Raw genomic sequence first — 15,146 nt, forward strand, 5'->3', positions numbered from 1 at the left:
TAATTTTATTAACTCTAAGATTTTATTACTTTTTGTAACAAAATATAATAAAGAAACAATATAGTTACTTTTAATATTGGTCGTTCTTCTGAGACAGTAAAAAATTAATTTTTAATTTTAAAATCATAATTTTACTTTTTAAATTTTTAAGTTAAATTATGTTATTTAATGATTTTATTGTTTAAGATATCTTAGTGTTATTTTTAATTTAAGTAAATTTTTTTTGTGGCGGCAAAAAATTATATGCTTCCCACATGTTAAAATGATCACCTTGAAAAATAGATTGTTATAGTGTAATTTTTGAGTCTAAATAATAAATGGTGTGACTAAAAAAACTTTTTAAACTTTTGAAAAGAAAAATAAAGAAAGATAAAAAAAGACTATAATACAATTTGAAAGCTTGAATAATGATCAGTGTAGCTGAAAAAGATTTTTCAAATTATAAAAAGAGAGATTGATAATAAATAGCAAAACTAATAAAAAAGAGTTTAGAATTTTTTTTTAAAAAAATAATAATAACAATACCAACACCAACAAGCAACACATGCTAAAAGAGAGGACAGAGACAACAATTAAAAAAAAACATATTGTTATATATGTGAATGTATAGAGTATACCGTTTATGAATTTAGGATAGATAGTATTCGGTATATGCCTAAATTTAATAAGTGGTCATATATCTCTAAATAAAATACAATTTACGTCTTTCCGTGCAATTAATCCTTTAAATTAATCCTTTTTGACTATTTCCAATTTGACCCCTCATCAAATTATAAATTGTCTAATTGGTATCCACATATTAAAATCATAACAATCATGCCCTTAAGTCATAAACTTTATTCCAAAATAGACCACATAAATTTGACTTATTTATTTGATGACCCAACACACATTTTATATATACAATTGTGACCCCAATTATTTCTAACATTAAATAGTTATAACGTACATGAATATGAAAAAAAAATTAGACTAAAAAATTCTTCTGGATACCGAAACAAGTTAAGGGTGCATCTGTACATCCCTTTTAAGGGGGTGAATTGTAGAATCACCTAAAAATATTTTGGGAAATTCTATAATGCACCCCTTAAAAGGGATACACTGATACATCTCTATCTGTTTCAATATCCGAAATAAATTTTTAGTCAAATTTTTTCTCATGGTCATGTAAATTATAGTTATTTAAGATATCCTGCAAAATTTTAAAAAATTTGGAAAAATTTAACATGCCGAAAATTACGTTCTAACAGTGTGTTGCACGTGTGACTATTTTATTTTATACTCATGTAAAATAGACTGTTTGAACATTGTTTTCTATATTGTAAATTATTCTGAATCTCTCAAAATTTTGTAGGATATCTTAAATAGTTATAACGTATATGAATATGAAAAAAAATTAGACTGAAATTTTTTTTTGAATGCCGAAATAAGTATTGAATGCCGAAATAACTAGAGAGTACATCAGTACCTCCTTTAAAAAAAGTGTAATATTTTTATAAATAAAGGTATAAGAATACGTAACATCAACCCAGTAATAAAAAAAAAAAGAAAAATAGCTCCATCGTTTCATTTTAGCATAGCAAAAACAATAAATACTTACTAGTCCAATAACCCCTCTGCTCTTGTACCATCCAGTGGAGATGAAGACCACCACCACCACCACCGGGGAATAGAGAATAAGGCCACACCCACGCTATAACCTATAAAAAGTTAAAAACACATTTTATCAACTCCTCCCATTTTTCAGTCTCAGCCCAGCCCCACCTAAACTCGTAAGTCTTCTATTATATTAATAATCCTTTTTGTCTTCCACTTCTTTCTCCCAAATAAATCATCTTCTTTTTCTTCGCCTACCTATTTCCGATGTTTTCAACAACTCTTTTAACTTTATCCTTCCAATTTTCTTTCTTTTCTATACGTTTAGGGTTTTGAACACTATATATTTTGACACGATCATAGAAATTTCAGGTTTGGATTTTCTCCGGCCAGCCTCAATTTTCGACTTTGCTGATATTGAATTACTTGGTTAGGCTTGAAGACTCTATCACAAGAAACCGAAAAGGTTGAGCCTTGATTTTCTTTTTTTTCTCTGATGATTGAAAATTTAGGTTTTTCTTTTTCGGATAAGTTTTGGGTATTGATCAGAAGTCTTGCCCTAGTCTGAGACTGGTTGCATGCGCTTGTCAAGCAATGTGTTATATATATTTATCGGCAATCTGTTTTACAATGTCGCTCTAATGTATTGCTTGTGTTTAGGTTGATGAGTTTGGTGCAGTAATATGTGAAGTTAGAAGTTTCATTAAGGCAACATGGGATTTGACAACGAGTGCATATTGAACATTCAATCTCTTGCTGGAGAGTACTTCTGTCCCGTTTGTCGTCTGCTTGTATATCCAAATGAAGCGTTGCAATCGCAATGTACCCATCTATATTGCAAGCCTTGTTTAGCTTATGTTGTGAAAACTACTCAAGCTTGTCCCTATGATGGCTACTTGGTCACAGAAGCAGATTCCAAGGTTCCTTCTTTTTGTTATTTATTTATGTCTTATTTGTGATAATTATCTTTTGGGTAGAATTGCAGACATTAACCTTAAATTGTTTGTTGCAGCCACTTAGTGAATCAAATAAGGCTCTTGCTGAAACCATAGGAAAAATATCAGTTCATTGCCTATATCATAGGAGCGGTTGCACGTGGCAGGGATCTTTATCTGATTGTACATCTCATTGTTTTGAATGTGCCTTCGGAAATTCTCCTGTTGTATGTAATAGGTGTGCAATTCAGATTGTGCATCGTCAAGTACAGGAGCATGCCCAAAATTGCCCGGTGAGTGTCCATTTTTAAAATTGAAAGCTTAAGAACTATTTTTCTTTCGAAGAAATAAACGACTTTTAGCACTTTTTTTGACTCATTTGCAACATTGTTCAACGACAGGGCGTGCAGGCTCAGGCACAGCAGGTAGTGGGTGCTGCAGAAACTTCAGCCGCTGGCACAGCAAGTACTACTGATCAGCCCCAAACTGCTACTCAGGTAGCAGTTGTGACTTCTCAGGTCCAGCCTTCTCAAACTACAGCTGCGACGGCTCCTGGGAAGGATCTCAATCAACAGTCAATTTCAAGCTCCCAAACCCAAGCTGTTGTGCCTACTACTGAACAATGGTATCATCAACAGCAGCAGTATCAACAATATTACCAGCAGTATCCTGGGTATGACTTGTATCAACAGCAATATCAACAGTTTTATCCATACCAACAAGCCGCAGCTCCACAATACCAGCAGCAGTATGCGCAGGCCCAAGCACCACATTCTTCTGTTCAAAATCAATCCCAGGCGTACATGCAACCTCAACCCCAACCCCAACCGCTGGCTGCAGTGGCTACTCAACCTCAAAATCAACCCCAAATTATGCTTCCGCAGCAAGGGCAACATGCAGTCCTACCACAATCTCAAACTCAACCACAGACTTATCCACCGGCCCATGGAAATCCTCAGCCTCAGCCATATTCCCAAAACCAGCTACATCCACATCCTCATTCTCAACATGTGCAAATGCCGCAGTATATGCAGCCTCCTTCTCAGCTGCAAAGTAAGCAACAGACCCAATCACAAGTCCAGCCTCTGTATCATCCCCCTTCTCAGCCTCATTTGCTTTCACAAAGTCAGCAACCTGGGCAACTTCAGCATAATCTTCAGCAGAACCAGCCTCTTAATACTAATTTGCAGTCTCAGACACAGCTTGCATCAACCCATGCAGTGACAAGTCATCAATCATATCTTCAGCCTAACATTGACCCTCAAGTGCAGAGTGGAACATCACAACAATATGCAGTGCATGGGCAGTCACAAAATCCTGCTCAGATGCAGAGTCAGTACCCTCAACAACTTCCAGTGATGCGTCCTCTACTTTCTCATGCTACAATTCCAGGCCAGCAGCAGCCAGCTTTGGTACCTTCACCAGGTCAAGTCCAGAACATCCCTTCTGCAGAACAACAGTTAATCCAATCACATTTTCAACAACCAGGGCAACCAGTCCACCAACGTCCTGTTGTGCAGCCAGCTCAACCAACTTTTTCTCAGCAACATTATCAACAACAACTACCTATGTCATCCCAGTTGCGTCCTCAGGGACAATCTCATCTTTTTCCCACTCAATCTTATCCTTATTCACAGCTATCACAAAATGTTGCCCTATCACATGGCATGCAACATGCTAAACCCTCAAACTCAGTTGTAAGGCCTTCCATGCCTAATCAGGGAGTACAATCTCAATTGTATTCGCAGCATGCTGGTGGTCTTGTTAGGCCAGTGTATCCTGGAGTAAATCAACAATCCGCAAGTCATAATAGTATGCTTATAGCAAATAACCAGATGCAACCCCCTTCGGAACAACATTCCGCTATGAACTCAAAATTAACAATGGCTGAAAAAAAAGTGGATCACACATCTGATAAAGGAACGACCCAGAATGAAGCTGAAGTTTCCTTGCAAGTAAGTGTAGAAATTGGTGGGAATGATACAGCAGCTAGAGTCAGCGAGATGGCGATTGAAAAGCCTGAAACTGATATTAAGTCATTGGACGCTAATCAAGTGGGTACAACTTCTAAGGAATTTTCAGAGTCTACAAAGCTGCTGGAATCAGAGAATGGAGAACCTAAATCTAAGCCAATAATGAAAGAAGGTAGCCTAGAAAACACTACAGGGCATTTGAATAAAGGCGATCAAAGTGAAGTGGTTGCTGAGGACACAAAAGATGGTAATAAGGTAGGGCCTGGGAAATTGAATCACTCAATTGTAGAAGATAAGATGACTGTGGATGGCTCTCCAAACAAGCCAAGTAACTTGCAAGGAGAATCAACTCAAAATGTTACTTTAAGTCGTCCACAAGTTGGAGTTGATGAAAACAGGCAATCTAGTCAGGTGCTACCTGGTGGTTTTGTAGAACCTTCTCATTCTTTTCCTGACCAGGGAAAGCATCAGCTGTTACCATCACATTTTGGCCCTTCTATTCCACAAAGGCCTGGCGGTCCTTCTTTATTACAAGTACCTCCAGGGCTAGGCCCCCCTCAAACTTATTTTAGGCCTCAAAGACCTAGACATGCACCTGAACTCCGGCCACCAAGTAGTATAAGAGGGCCTCACCTCTCCAATACTGGTTCTTACAAGACATCTCAAGGTGAACCTATTGGAGCTCCAACATCTGGTGTATTGCCGCATCGCCCTTTTGATTTACATGGTGGGACGATGGCTAGAACAATTCCTCATGCTTCTGACTTTCCAAATCAAAGGCCCAATTACATGGATGGTAGGGGGCTTAATCCCCACATTCCTGGGTCATTGGAGCAGAGAACATTTACTCAGCCGTCCAATGCTAATATGGTGAGGATAAATGGCAATGTGGGTTTTGATTCCTCATCAGCAATTGGGTTACCTGTTCAAGATGAACGGTTTGATTCCTTTCCTCCAGGTCCAAAACATCGTGTTTCTGATCAAACGGAGTTTGAGCATGATCTTAAGCACTTCCCTAGGCCTTCTCTGGATGCTGAAACTATGCCAAAGTTTGGGAGTCTATCTTCTAGGCCCTTTAATAGGACAGTCCATGATCTGAATTTTGATAATGGATTAAATGTGGATCCTGCGGTGGGCCCTGTTCCTTCAAGATTTATATCTTCCTACAATGATGGTGGTTCTAATGATGTAGGAGAGAGACCAGGTGGCCATCATGAAGATGTTTTTGGAAGAAGAGAGCCCACTCGTGGTCATCTTGATTTTTATGGGCCAGGTCCTGCACATGGTTGGCATCATATGGACAGTTTGGCTATGCGAAGTCCGGGTAGAGAACAACCTGGTGTCTCTGTGCATGGATTTAGAGGCACAAGTTCTGATGACATTCGTGGCAGGGAAGTACATCGATTTGGTGAACCATTTAGAAATTCATTTCGTGATAGTAGGTTGTCGATGTTGCCTAGCCATTTGCGCAGGAGTGAGTTTGAGGGTCTGGGTAACATTGGAATGGGCAATCGCTTAAGGCATGGTTTGATTGGGCAAGGTGGTTTTCCAAATCCTCTTCACAGGGGGGAACCTATGGATAAGTTTCATGGTGCTTCATATTTTGGAGAGCCAGATGGTATTGGAACCCATCCACGTCATGCAAGGATAAGGGAAATGGGACCTGGGAGTTTTGACTCATTTGGTGGTGATGATAGGTCAAATCATCCACACTTTGGTGAGCCTGGATTCAGGAGCAGCTTTGCATTTCATGGGTTTCCAAACGACGGTGACATTTATACAGTTGAGTGTTTTTCTCCTGCAACCATTTGTCTTATAAATTTTCTCATTTAGCTTAGCCTCTTTAGGATAATGTTATTTTATTTTAACTTAAAGTTCCCAGTATAGTATTAGTTCTCTTTTTGTGCATAAATTGCTTTCTAGTATCTATTTTTACAAATTGCTTGTCAATACACATGCACACACACAAACACATTTATATACTTAAATAATGAGTTTGTGACAGGGAGACCTAGCGATTGACAAATCAAGAAAGAGAAAACCACCAAGCATGGGATGGTGTCGGATATGTAAAGTTGACTGTGAAACAGTTGAAGGTTTGGATTTGCATTCACAAACAAGAGAGCACCAGAAAATGGCTATGGACATGGTATTAACTATCAAGCAGAATGCTAAAAAGCAAAAAATGTATGTATCATGTATTTTTTGATGTTTGCATGTTTATCTTTTACCCTTTATATTATAGGTTTAGAGAACTTATTATACTTTCCCCTGTCCATTGTTGTCAGCACTTCTGGTGATCAGTCCTCACTTGGAGATGCAAGCAAGTCAAAGGATACTAAATCTGAGGCTGTGGAGGAAAAAGCTACTTTATGATGGCTCTTCAATTGGATTTACTCACTCGTCTCTTCCTGTGGGTGGTTTATGGTAGTTGTCATTTCAGGTTGCTGCCATATTAATCGAGATGGTTTTTGGAACAGAAGTTCAATGGCAGTTAAGTTTACATTTTTTTTAATATATACTAGCCCCTAGATATTATAGGTTTTTTTCCCGATCTATAGTTTGTGACAGTACCATTATCATGATGAATGTAGTATAATGATATCACTTCATTTGTTCATTTGTTGCTGGTCACCAATAGAATTTTGCTGGTATTTTTTTTACTTTTTCAATTACTTTTTTAGCATTTTGCTCACATACAATATATGATATAACAGAATTTATGTTACCCAACATGTAGTCCTATCCTTTCCTTCCTCACTCCTCTCATTTGGTGCTTCTTGTAATTGTGCCACTTTTTGTGTAACCACCCTTGCTTTTCAAACTTCTCTGCAGGCTATCCTGTGGTCCAATAGATTTCTCATGTCCCATGGTTTTGTATTGCAATGCAATTTCTACTCTTTCCCTAGCCTTTTTTTTGCTGCATCCTGTGCCATTTATGAAGTTGTTGAAGGTGCAACTACTCGTTGTACTGACATAGCAAACCTTTTACGTATTTAAGAAAACCCGTTGATTATATATGTGAGGATGTGACTTTTCTATATCATAAACAACTTTCCAAGTTTGGATTGTTTAGGAGGGGGTATATTTTGGTCCTCTTTGAACATTGTGTATATATATATATATTTGATAAATCTTTCAACAATATATTTACTTATCCAAAGATTCCAAACAACAATATGATATATATGGTTGTAGTGCCAAATAGATGAAAATGTATATTAATCAATGCACATTAGAAAGGAGAAAAAGGAATGTCGTGCACTGCAAAACTGGAAGGTATAATTATGTCATTAGAGCATAACATTATAAGAACTACAATGACTTGACTTAGTATTAATTACCAAAAATGAAAAATATACAAATTGTTGCTGATGATGGCGGTGAGCAGCAGCCCTGATATCTCCTTTTTTTTTCCTTCTTTTCCTTTTCTTTTTTCTCTTTTTTTTTTTGTTTTCTTTATGCTGGTGCTTAGCATGCCGTATCAATTTTCTTTTAAATATATTTTACTCATATTTATTGTTAGATACTTCTTCTGGCATATGCTATATCTCTTGTGCAAAACAGAATTTGCTATTGCATATGTGATGCATAATTAGTCTATCTATGTTTAGGTTTGTACTTATATATCATAGATCAAACTTCTGGAGCGTGATAAGAAAGACTATTAACTTAAAAATTTTCTTAGTTAGGTTAAGGTTTTGCAGACGTCTCTTAATATGAGCATTTACTTGACAATATGGAGAAATTGATGTGGATTTATTGGGATGTTGATATTATATAGGACTAGGAGCTTTGTTTATTTAAACATTTTATCATTTTCATACACTTCAAAGCTCAATATTTGCATACTAAAACTATCAATAGTAGTTTAGATTAAGTTTTTGATAATGTAGTTTACTTTTGAAGTTTGCACTGTTCTCAGATAACAACACATGATAACATCAATACCAAGAAAGAAATTTAAGAGATGTAAAGTAGAAAACTGCTTTGCTCCTGTTTGTTTTGTTTCTTTTGGAGTTGTATATACATTAACAGTTGTATGGCATATGATGAAGTTCGTGATGGTGCTTTTGAACTTTATACTTTACATTCATCAAAAGCTTATGGTTGCTTATTAATATACCCTTGTCTAACTCAAATGGTTAGATATGTAGTTTTCTCCCACAAGGCCTGAGATTCGAGTCACTCCTAGGTACCTAACATAGCAATTGCTAGTCTCCTTATCCCCAAATATTGTAGAGTTGGTTAGGCAGGGGTCCTAGTTTCACACACACAAAACATTTTATATCTATACTGCAAGAGCCCACCTATCATAACCTTTTGTGTAATGGCTTCCAACTTAAATACCAAACAAGGAAAAGCTGTTAAGTATTCCTCTATGTCATAACCTGTGGAAATTATGGTTTTTTGATGCTCTTGAGTAAAAGGCTCATTTCTGAGTAGTTTCAAAGTAGAATGTGTATCTATTATTAATTTTTCGCCCTTGCCTTGAGGTCTAATGCATCTATCGCCATGTATATTCAAGCTTTTCCGGTCTGTGCTTATTAATAGTGACTTTTATTTCTGGTGAAATTTTCTCTTACAATAGATCTTTTCAAATCCGACCTGTCTTTTTTCGGAGAAGCAGACAACATAGAGGCTGAAAGTTCAGGGGAAAGGTTTACTTCATCATCTTTTGTAACTTGGTAAGGTTTGTGTTAAGATAAGAGTAAAGATTTATTTTGCAGCAACTGCTTATTAGTATTAATATTTTAATTTGGTCATATGTTGGGGATTTATAATATGTTTATAGATTTTATAAATTTAAGAACATTTTTCCATATCTCAGGATAGTTTCTTAGGATTCTCATATGAAACCTAGTTGGCATCTGTGGTAGTAATTTGGATACTTTGAATGTCTGGAAAAGTCATAAGTTAGAACCTTCGTACCTTTCTAGACGTTTATATTATAGTTAATCGGATTCAAATCTTTAGGTTTTCTCCTTGGTTCTTAATCTTATACGGGGGTGGGGCTAATGTATTAGGAGGCGTTTGGTTGGGAGGAATGAAAATATAGGAATAGGAATAGGAATGGGAATGGGAGTGGGAATGGGAATGGGAATAGGAATAGGAATGGAATGGAATAAAATTTAAAATGCATAAAAAAATTGATAAAAAAATAATTAAATTTTTTTTCTTGTTACATTGGAATGGTCATTCCTTTCTTTTTAAAATGGAATAGCCATTCCACCAAAATGGTAGAAAGAGCATTTCATTGGAATGTCATTCCAATACTTTAAAATGCAACCAAACAAAGGAATGGAATGAAAATTGTTTCCTTTCCATTCCATTTCATTACCTCCAATCAAACGCCACCTAAGTGTTTAATTATGCTGACATGTTTTTGTCCATCTAACCTATATGGAAGTTAGTTGAATCCTAGACGTGGTGTAGCTTGAGCAGCCATGTGGTTTGCTCTCACAAGGTCTGATGTTTGAACACCTACGTAATTAGTTTCTCCAAATATTATAGGCACTACTAACTCGATAGACTTACTAGTTTCTCAAAGTTTTTAATTTAATACTGATGTTCACACATGGACTAGGGAGGAGAAAACAAATCTTAAGCAAAAATAATGATAGTGAAATTGCTATTATTATTGTTATTACTATTGCGAACGCCATTAATTTGTGATTAATGGGGGACACTATCAGGCAATAAGAAAATGTAAATTCATAAAGATTAGGTGGGTTCAGCATATGGATTGGTTGGTTAAAATGGGTTGGTCTTCTATAATTTGATAGTTTGTTGTGTTGTGCTTCATAATATGAACTTTATTTTTAAAGTCAACATAGAATATGCATATCAATTGAAGATGAATTTGAGGTATAGTGGCTTGCCTTGAACGAAAGATTAGTAGATGGGTTTGCCATCCCCAATTTTAGTGAGTTTGTAAATCCTTTAAAATTGTTGTAAAAAATAAAAATAAAAGAATGAATTCTTTAAATTGTTGCAAATAATAATAATAATAATAATAATAATAATAATAATAATAAATCCTTTAAAATTGGATGCGTTTTTGAAGATTTTTTTCTTCTTCTCGAAGTGGGTTGCATGCAACATTTACATAATGAAAAATAATAACCATGGATAAAATAATGTGTACCTAACTTTGTCTCCCCTACCAACATATCAATTGTCTATTTATTGTTGGAGTGGAGTCAAATTAGATTAAAATTTAAATTGAGAAGATAACTCTGGATTATTTGTTTAACTTCCTTTGAGAATAATTATACCTCATAAAATATTATTAAACTACCTAGCCTAATATCAATTAATTTAAGTGCGTTTTGTTAAGGAAATTTAACTAACTTTCTAAGCTCTAAATCTAAGATGCAATGGGTGTAAAATAATGATATATTAATTGAAATTGAATTGTTACAATTTCAATAAAATTTAATCTTTAAGCACATAAAACTACAAGATTGTTTGCACTTATGACGTTTTTTTTTTGTGTTTTAATAATTTTTAGATTTTTTTGAGAATGTGGAATTTTCCAATCATTTTTTTGGGGGTAAACTTTGGGCTTTATTTAAGTGGTTATGACTTATGAGACAGCTTCCTTGATGTTGGATGGCAAAAACTGGACTTCCGATCCTCTCTGCTTCTTTCTTGTGTTTTAAACAGGTTTGTTCTTGTGGTTTTTGTTTATGCCTTTCGGTTATTTTAGTGTTTGGATTTTTATTTATATGGCTAGATCTTCGTATTTTTTATTAATTAATTAATAATAATAATAATAATAATAATAATAATGATGATGATGATGAAGCATGGACAACTTAATTGGTGTGTTGTATGAATGAGGACCATTAAAAGGCTGTCATTGCCCATTTCATAATTGTTAAGTTGAATATTTTTGCTAATATAATTTAATTTTAATTTTTTTAAAGATCTAATATTGCTAGCCCTTCGTACCTTGGAAGAGCTTTTTTTTTCTTTCATTTCAGTATGTATTTGTATTTATAAAAGTAATAACAGGAAATTCAATTTAAAATAAAATATTACGAGAAAAATTAAAAATTGAAGGATGTATATATATTAAAAATTGATCATTTGTATTTATATTTAGGGTAATTTGTGGCATAAATACTTAAATTTAATTCCTAGTTGTAAATGAATACTTAAGTTTAATTTTTTGCAGTAATAATACTTAAGATATATTTTTAGAGCTCTGTAAGTATCTAACCGTTAAACATTCTCATTAGTATATTTAAATTATTTTTTTTTTTTGAAAAATAAAATTTTAATGACTTGGACCAATTAGGAATTGACACGTAGCAATTTATTTAACACTTAACTGTTAGGTACTTACACAAGTTATGTATTAATAATTTAGGTATTTATTTATAACTAGTAGTTAAACTTAAGTATTTATGGTGTAAATTATTTTTATATTTATAAAATAATACGAGAAAATTTAATATAAAAAACAAAATAATGGTTTTTTTTTATTATTATTATTACTATGAGGGAAATTAAAAATAAAATAATGGATATTTATCACTCTCTCGGCACCATTTTTAGACAAATCAAAACACAAAACCACGTAAAATTAGAACAAATATTTAAAAGATTGCTACAACAAATAAACTTAAATATTAAGTTTATAAAAAAAAAAAAAAAACTTAATGATAAGTATGTATATAATATAATTAGAACAAATATTTTCGTAGAGTGTAATTTCTCATTCAATTTCTTTTTCTAGCGCAACATAACACATAACCACTGGCTATTATAGTTTTGGTAGGGGCATAGGAATTCTGCAGGTTAGGTATTCGTTATATATGCAGATACAGTGCATAAGAAGCACCCTACAAATTTTTTATATATTTATAATATCTAAATGCTATTTACACCTCAATATTATAACACATGCGCAAAAGTATTTTGAATTTAATAGCATGCCAAAAGTAATGAGCATATCCTTTTTTTTTTTCAGTAAGTAGATTTATTGCTTTTTAAATTTATTTGTCGCATAAATATTTTTCGTAAGAGCATTGCTATTAGGCACCAGTGGTGCTTAGCACCTTCTCGACATGTCACGTTGCGATTGGCTAGCGATACTCCCTAAAAGTTATTATATTAAATTATATGGGACCCGATACTTAGATGGACCAATAGCGATATCGACACATAGGAGGGTACTAGGCACTAATAGTGTCCTTTAGCATTTCTCTTTTCGTGAAATGACACAAGTAACCTTTTTTTAAAAAATAAAATAAAATAGTGTATTCTTTATTTTATTATAAAGTGAATCGACAAAACGTGTCACATTTTTTTTTTGTTGGTAATTGTGTGTGTTTTAATTTAGGGCTTGGGAAGAAAGGTAGAATCCTAACTATGAAAGTTAAGACAGTCCTTCGAGATTTGAATAGTAAAATACAAGATAAAAATTTAATTAAAATTTTGAACTCTAAAAAAATTAGAGACTCCATAAACTTTTGGCTAAAAAAATCAGGTTTCTAATATTTTTAACAAACGAAAATTGAAGATCATGCTATATGAATGTTCTGTGTTCTTCACAAGTTGTTGCTGGAATAGGTTAAGGTGCCTAAATATAACAAAATTCTGTAACTAAAATATTTTTGAAGGGGTGTATAATTTTTTTATCAATTTTTTTTAAATAAAAATAAAGGGTTTGGAATGTAGTGAAAATAGACCTAATTTAATTATAATAATGTTATGATATTGAAATTGCTTGAGTAGATCCAGCATTTATCTTAGTGGAAAACTTAGTTATCATGATTCATCAATAATGATTTCCTAATTACTGCTGTGCATTTTTTTTTCTTCCTAACATTTACTTGAAGCTCAGCTTTACTGGGTCTCTCTGCAAGATATTGACGGTGAATTTCGGCTGGGAATCTCTTTCGCCTGGGAGCTGTTTTTCTTTTATCAATTGTTGTAAACGTTTTTTGATTCCTGAATGTATTTAATTCAAAAAAAAAAAGTTCATTAAAATGTTATTCTGGATTGTCTGAAGTACTGCCTTCTCTATTTTGATTCATAAATTTAAACATGGTCTCTTTAACATTCAACTAAAACAGAACAAAAGAATTTAGAAAAGAAACACTAATTGAGATCAGATATTCCCGGTTGAAGATCTGAGTTAGTTAAAGTGATGTACGTAAATTAGCTTAATGGTACTTACTCTTAGCAGCTGAGAATTATTTATTTGCTTAACTCTTTCTTCGTTTTTAATAAAAGGGAATAAGAAGTGAGACTTTTTTCTTGTAGGATATTTACTTATAATTTTCATATAAATATTTCACAATTTTCCCAACCATTATATCATGTCTATTATCTATGCCTCCAGTTCTAGTTTTTCTTTATTACCGTACAGCGTATTTTATAAGTACCACATCGGTTAAAAATGGTCTCTCTTTCCCGAAAGGATATATAATAACGAGAATAGCCCAGCGTTGTGGAGCTTTTCCAGTCACAAGGAAAATCGTGAAAATGAAATCTTCAGAGACTTCGTCGAAAGCCATCAACAGTCATGGTGAAAGTGGTAGGAGTGGAAAACCCCATTTCAGACCAGCCAAGGACGACACCAAGCCTGTTCTCCAAGACCCGGTACTCTTTTTTTTTTCTCTCTTCTATATGTTAATTTTGATTCTATATAATTACTTTTCTTTTAGGTTTTATTCTATATGTTGCTTATTTAATTTTTATAATTTTTTGCTTGGATTGGATTATGTAGATACTAAGGTCTGATCCGATTGAAACAGAGGAAGCTGTGCTGCTGTTGCCACCCTTCCCTATTGTCAAAGAAAACTCTAAAATAGGGCTGAGAAACCACTGAAATTCTTCTTATTTCTACGGTTGCTTTGATTTAGACTGTATAAATAAATTATATATTAGAGGATAGTTGGTTTCTTATTTGGTGTGGATTCTGAGTTTGAATATGGATTAGGGTTAACATGGCTCTTGAATTTTTATCAGCGGGTAGCAGGAGATGCGTTCATTGTATTAATTATTTTTTTAAACACTCCATACTCCGTCAGTCTTCTGATAAAAATTCTAGCAGTGCTCTTTGAAATTTGAATATGCATTTCTTGAGTAATTTTCTTTTCGCGAGGAGCTGACAATATGAATTTTGTCTGATTTTAATTGTTGGCTTGGCCTCGAGCTCTTATCAGTTTTTTTTTATGGCTAATTATGTAGTACCTATTTGTGAGCCATTGGCAATCTAATTATTATTTTTGTGCCATTATGTATTTTTTATTTTTCTTAAGGAAAAAGAGAGTATAGTAATTCTTCACCCTCTGTTTGTCTTCTTCTCCTCTATTTTCTTTATTTGTTTATCCCTCTAATGTGTGAATGATTTCTTGTCTTCAGTTGTCATTTTGTTATGAGTAAGAATCTTTATTGGTCTTGTGAGTATTTAAAGGTTACACGAAACAATGGATTGACTTCCTCAGGAGTCACATATTCACTTTATTATTGACATAAAATAAACACGACATAAGTACAGATGGGTATCTTTGCAGGGTTCGGTATTTTACCATTTATTGTTAATAGGTTCATGTGAGGGATTGGAATTACAAGTGGAGATATAGACAATCTCTTTTATATTTTTTTCATCAAGATCATTGAG

At 33.8% G+C, this 15,146-nt stretch overlaps 2 protein-coding genes across 18 annotated transcripts; both read left to right on the forward strand.

Annotated features, from left to right (window-relative positions):
• The first annotated feature begins 1,525 nt into the window (after positions 1 to 1,525).
• LOC115719742 (uncharacterized) lies at positions 1,526 to 13,528 on the forward strand. 17 transcript variants are annotated; one of them, XR_009686327.1, is made up of 10 exons: positions 1,624 to 1,772; positions 1,969 to 2,062; positions 2,257 to 2,516; positions 2,609 to 2,824; positions 2,933 to 6,286; positions 6,510 to 6,691; positions 6,793 to 6,997; positions 9,096 to 9,197; positions 11,105 to 11,173; positions 13,362 to 13,528. XR_009686327.1 is itself a non-coding variant. In XM_030648918.2 (7 exons), exons 3-7 carry the CDS (start codon positions 2,310 to 2,312, stop codon positions 6,878 to 6,880), a joined length of 4,047 nt encoding a protein of 1,348 aa, XP_030504778.2. In that variant the 5' UTR covers positions 1,526 to 1,772; positions 1,969 to 2,062; positions 2,257 to 2,309; the 3' UTR covers positions 6,881 to 7,124. The 17 variants fall into 17 exon arrangements, 3 of the variants coding, with proteins under 3 accessions (XP_030504778.2, XP_060966680.1, XP_060966679.1); XR_009686330.1 differs by having other exon boundaries at positions 9,096 to 9,192; positions 11,019 to 11,173; XR_009686331.1 differs by having other exon boundaries at positions 9,096 to 9,192; positions 11,019 to 11,173; positions 13,384 to 13,528.
• A 176-nt stretch (positions 13,529 to 13,704) lies between these two features.
• Positions 13,705 to 14,823, forward strand: LOC115719743 (uncharacterized). The gene is made up of 2 exons (XM_030648919.2): positions 13,705 to 14,122; positions 14,250 to 14,823. Exons 1-2 carry the CDS (start codon positions 13,853 to 13,855, stop codon positions 14,349 to 14,351), a joined length of 372 nt encoding a protein of 123 aa, XP_030504779.2. The 5' UTR covers positions 13,705 to 13,852; the 3' UTR covers positions 14,352 to 14,823.
• The last annotated feature ends 323 nt before the right edge of the window (positions 14,824 to 15,146 follow it).

This window comes from Cannabis sativa, chromosome 2, assembly GCF_029168945.1.
Source record: "Cannabis sativa cultivar Pink pepper isolate KNU-18-1 chromosome 2, ASM2916894v1, whole genome shotgun sequence".
NCBI lineage: Eukaryota > Viridiplantae > Streptophyta > Magnoliopsida > Rosales > Cannabaceae > Cannabis > Cannabis sativa.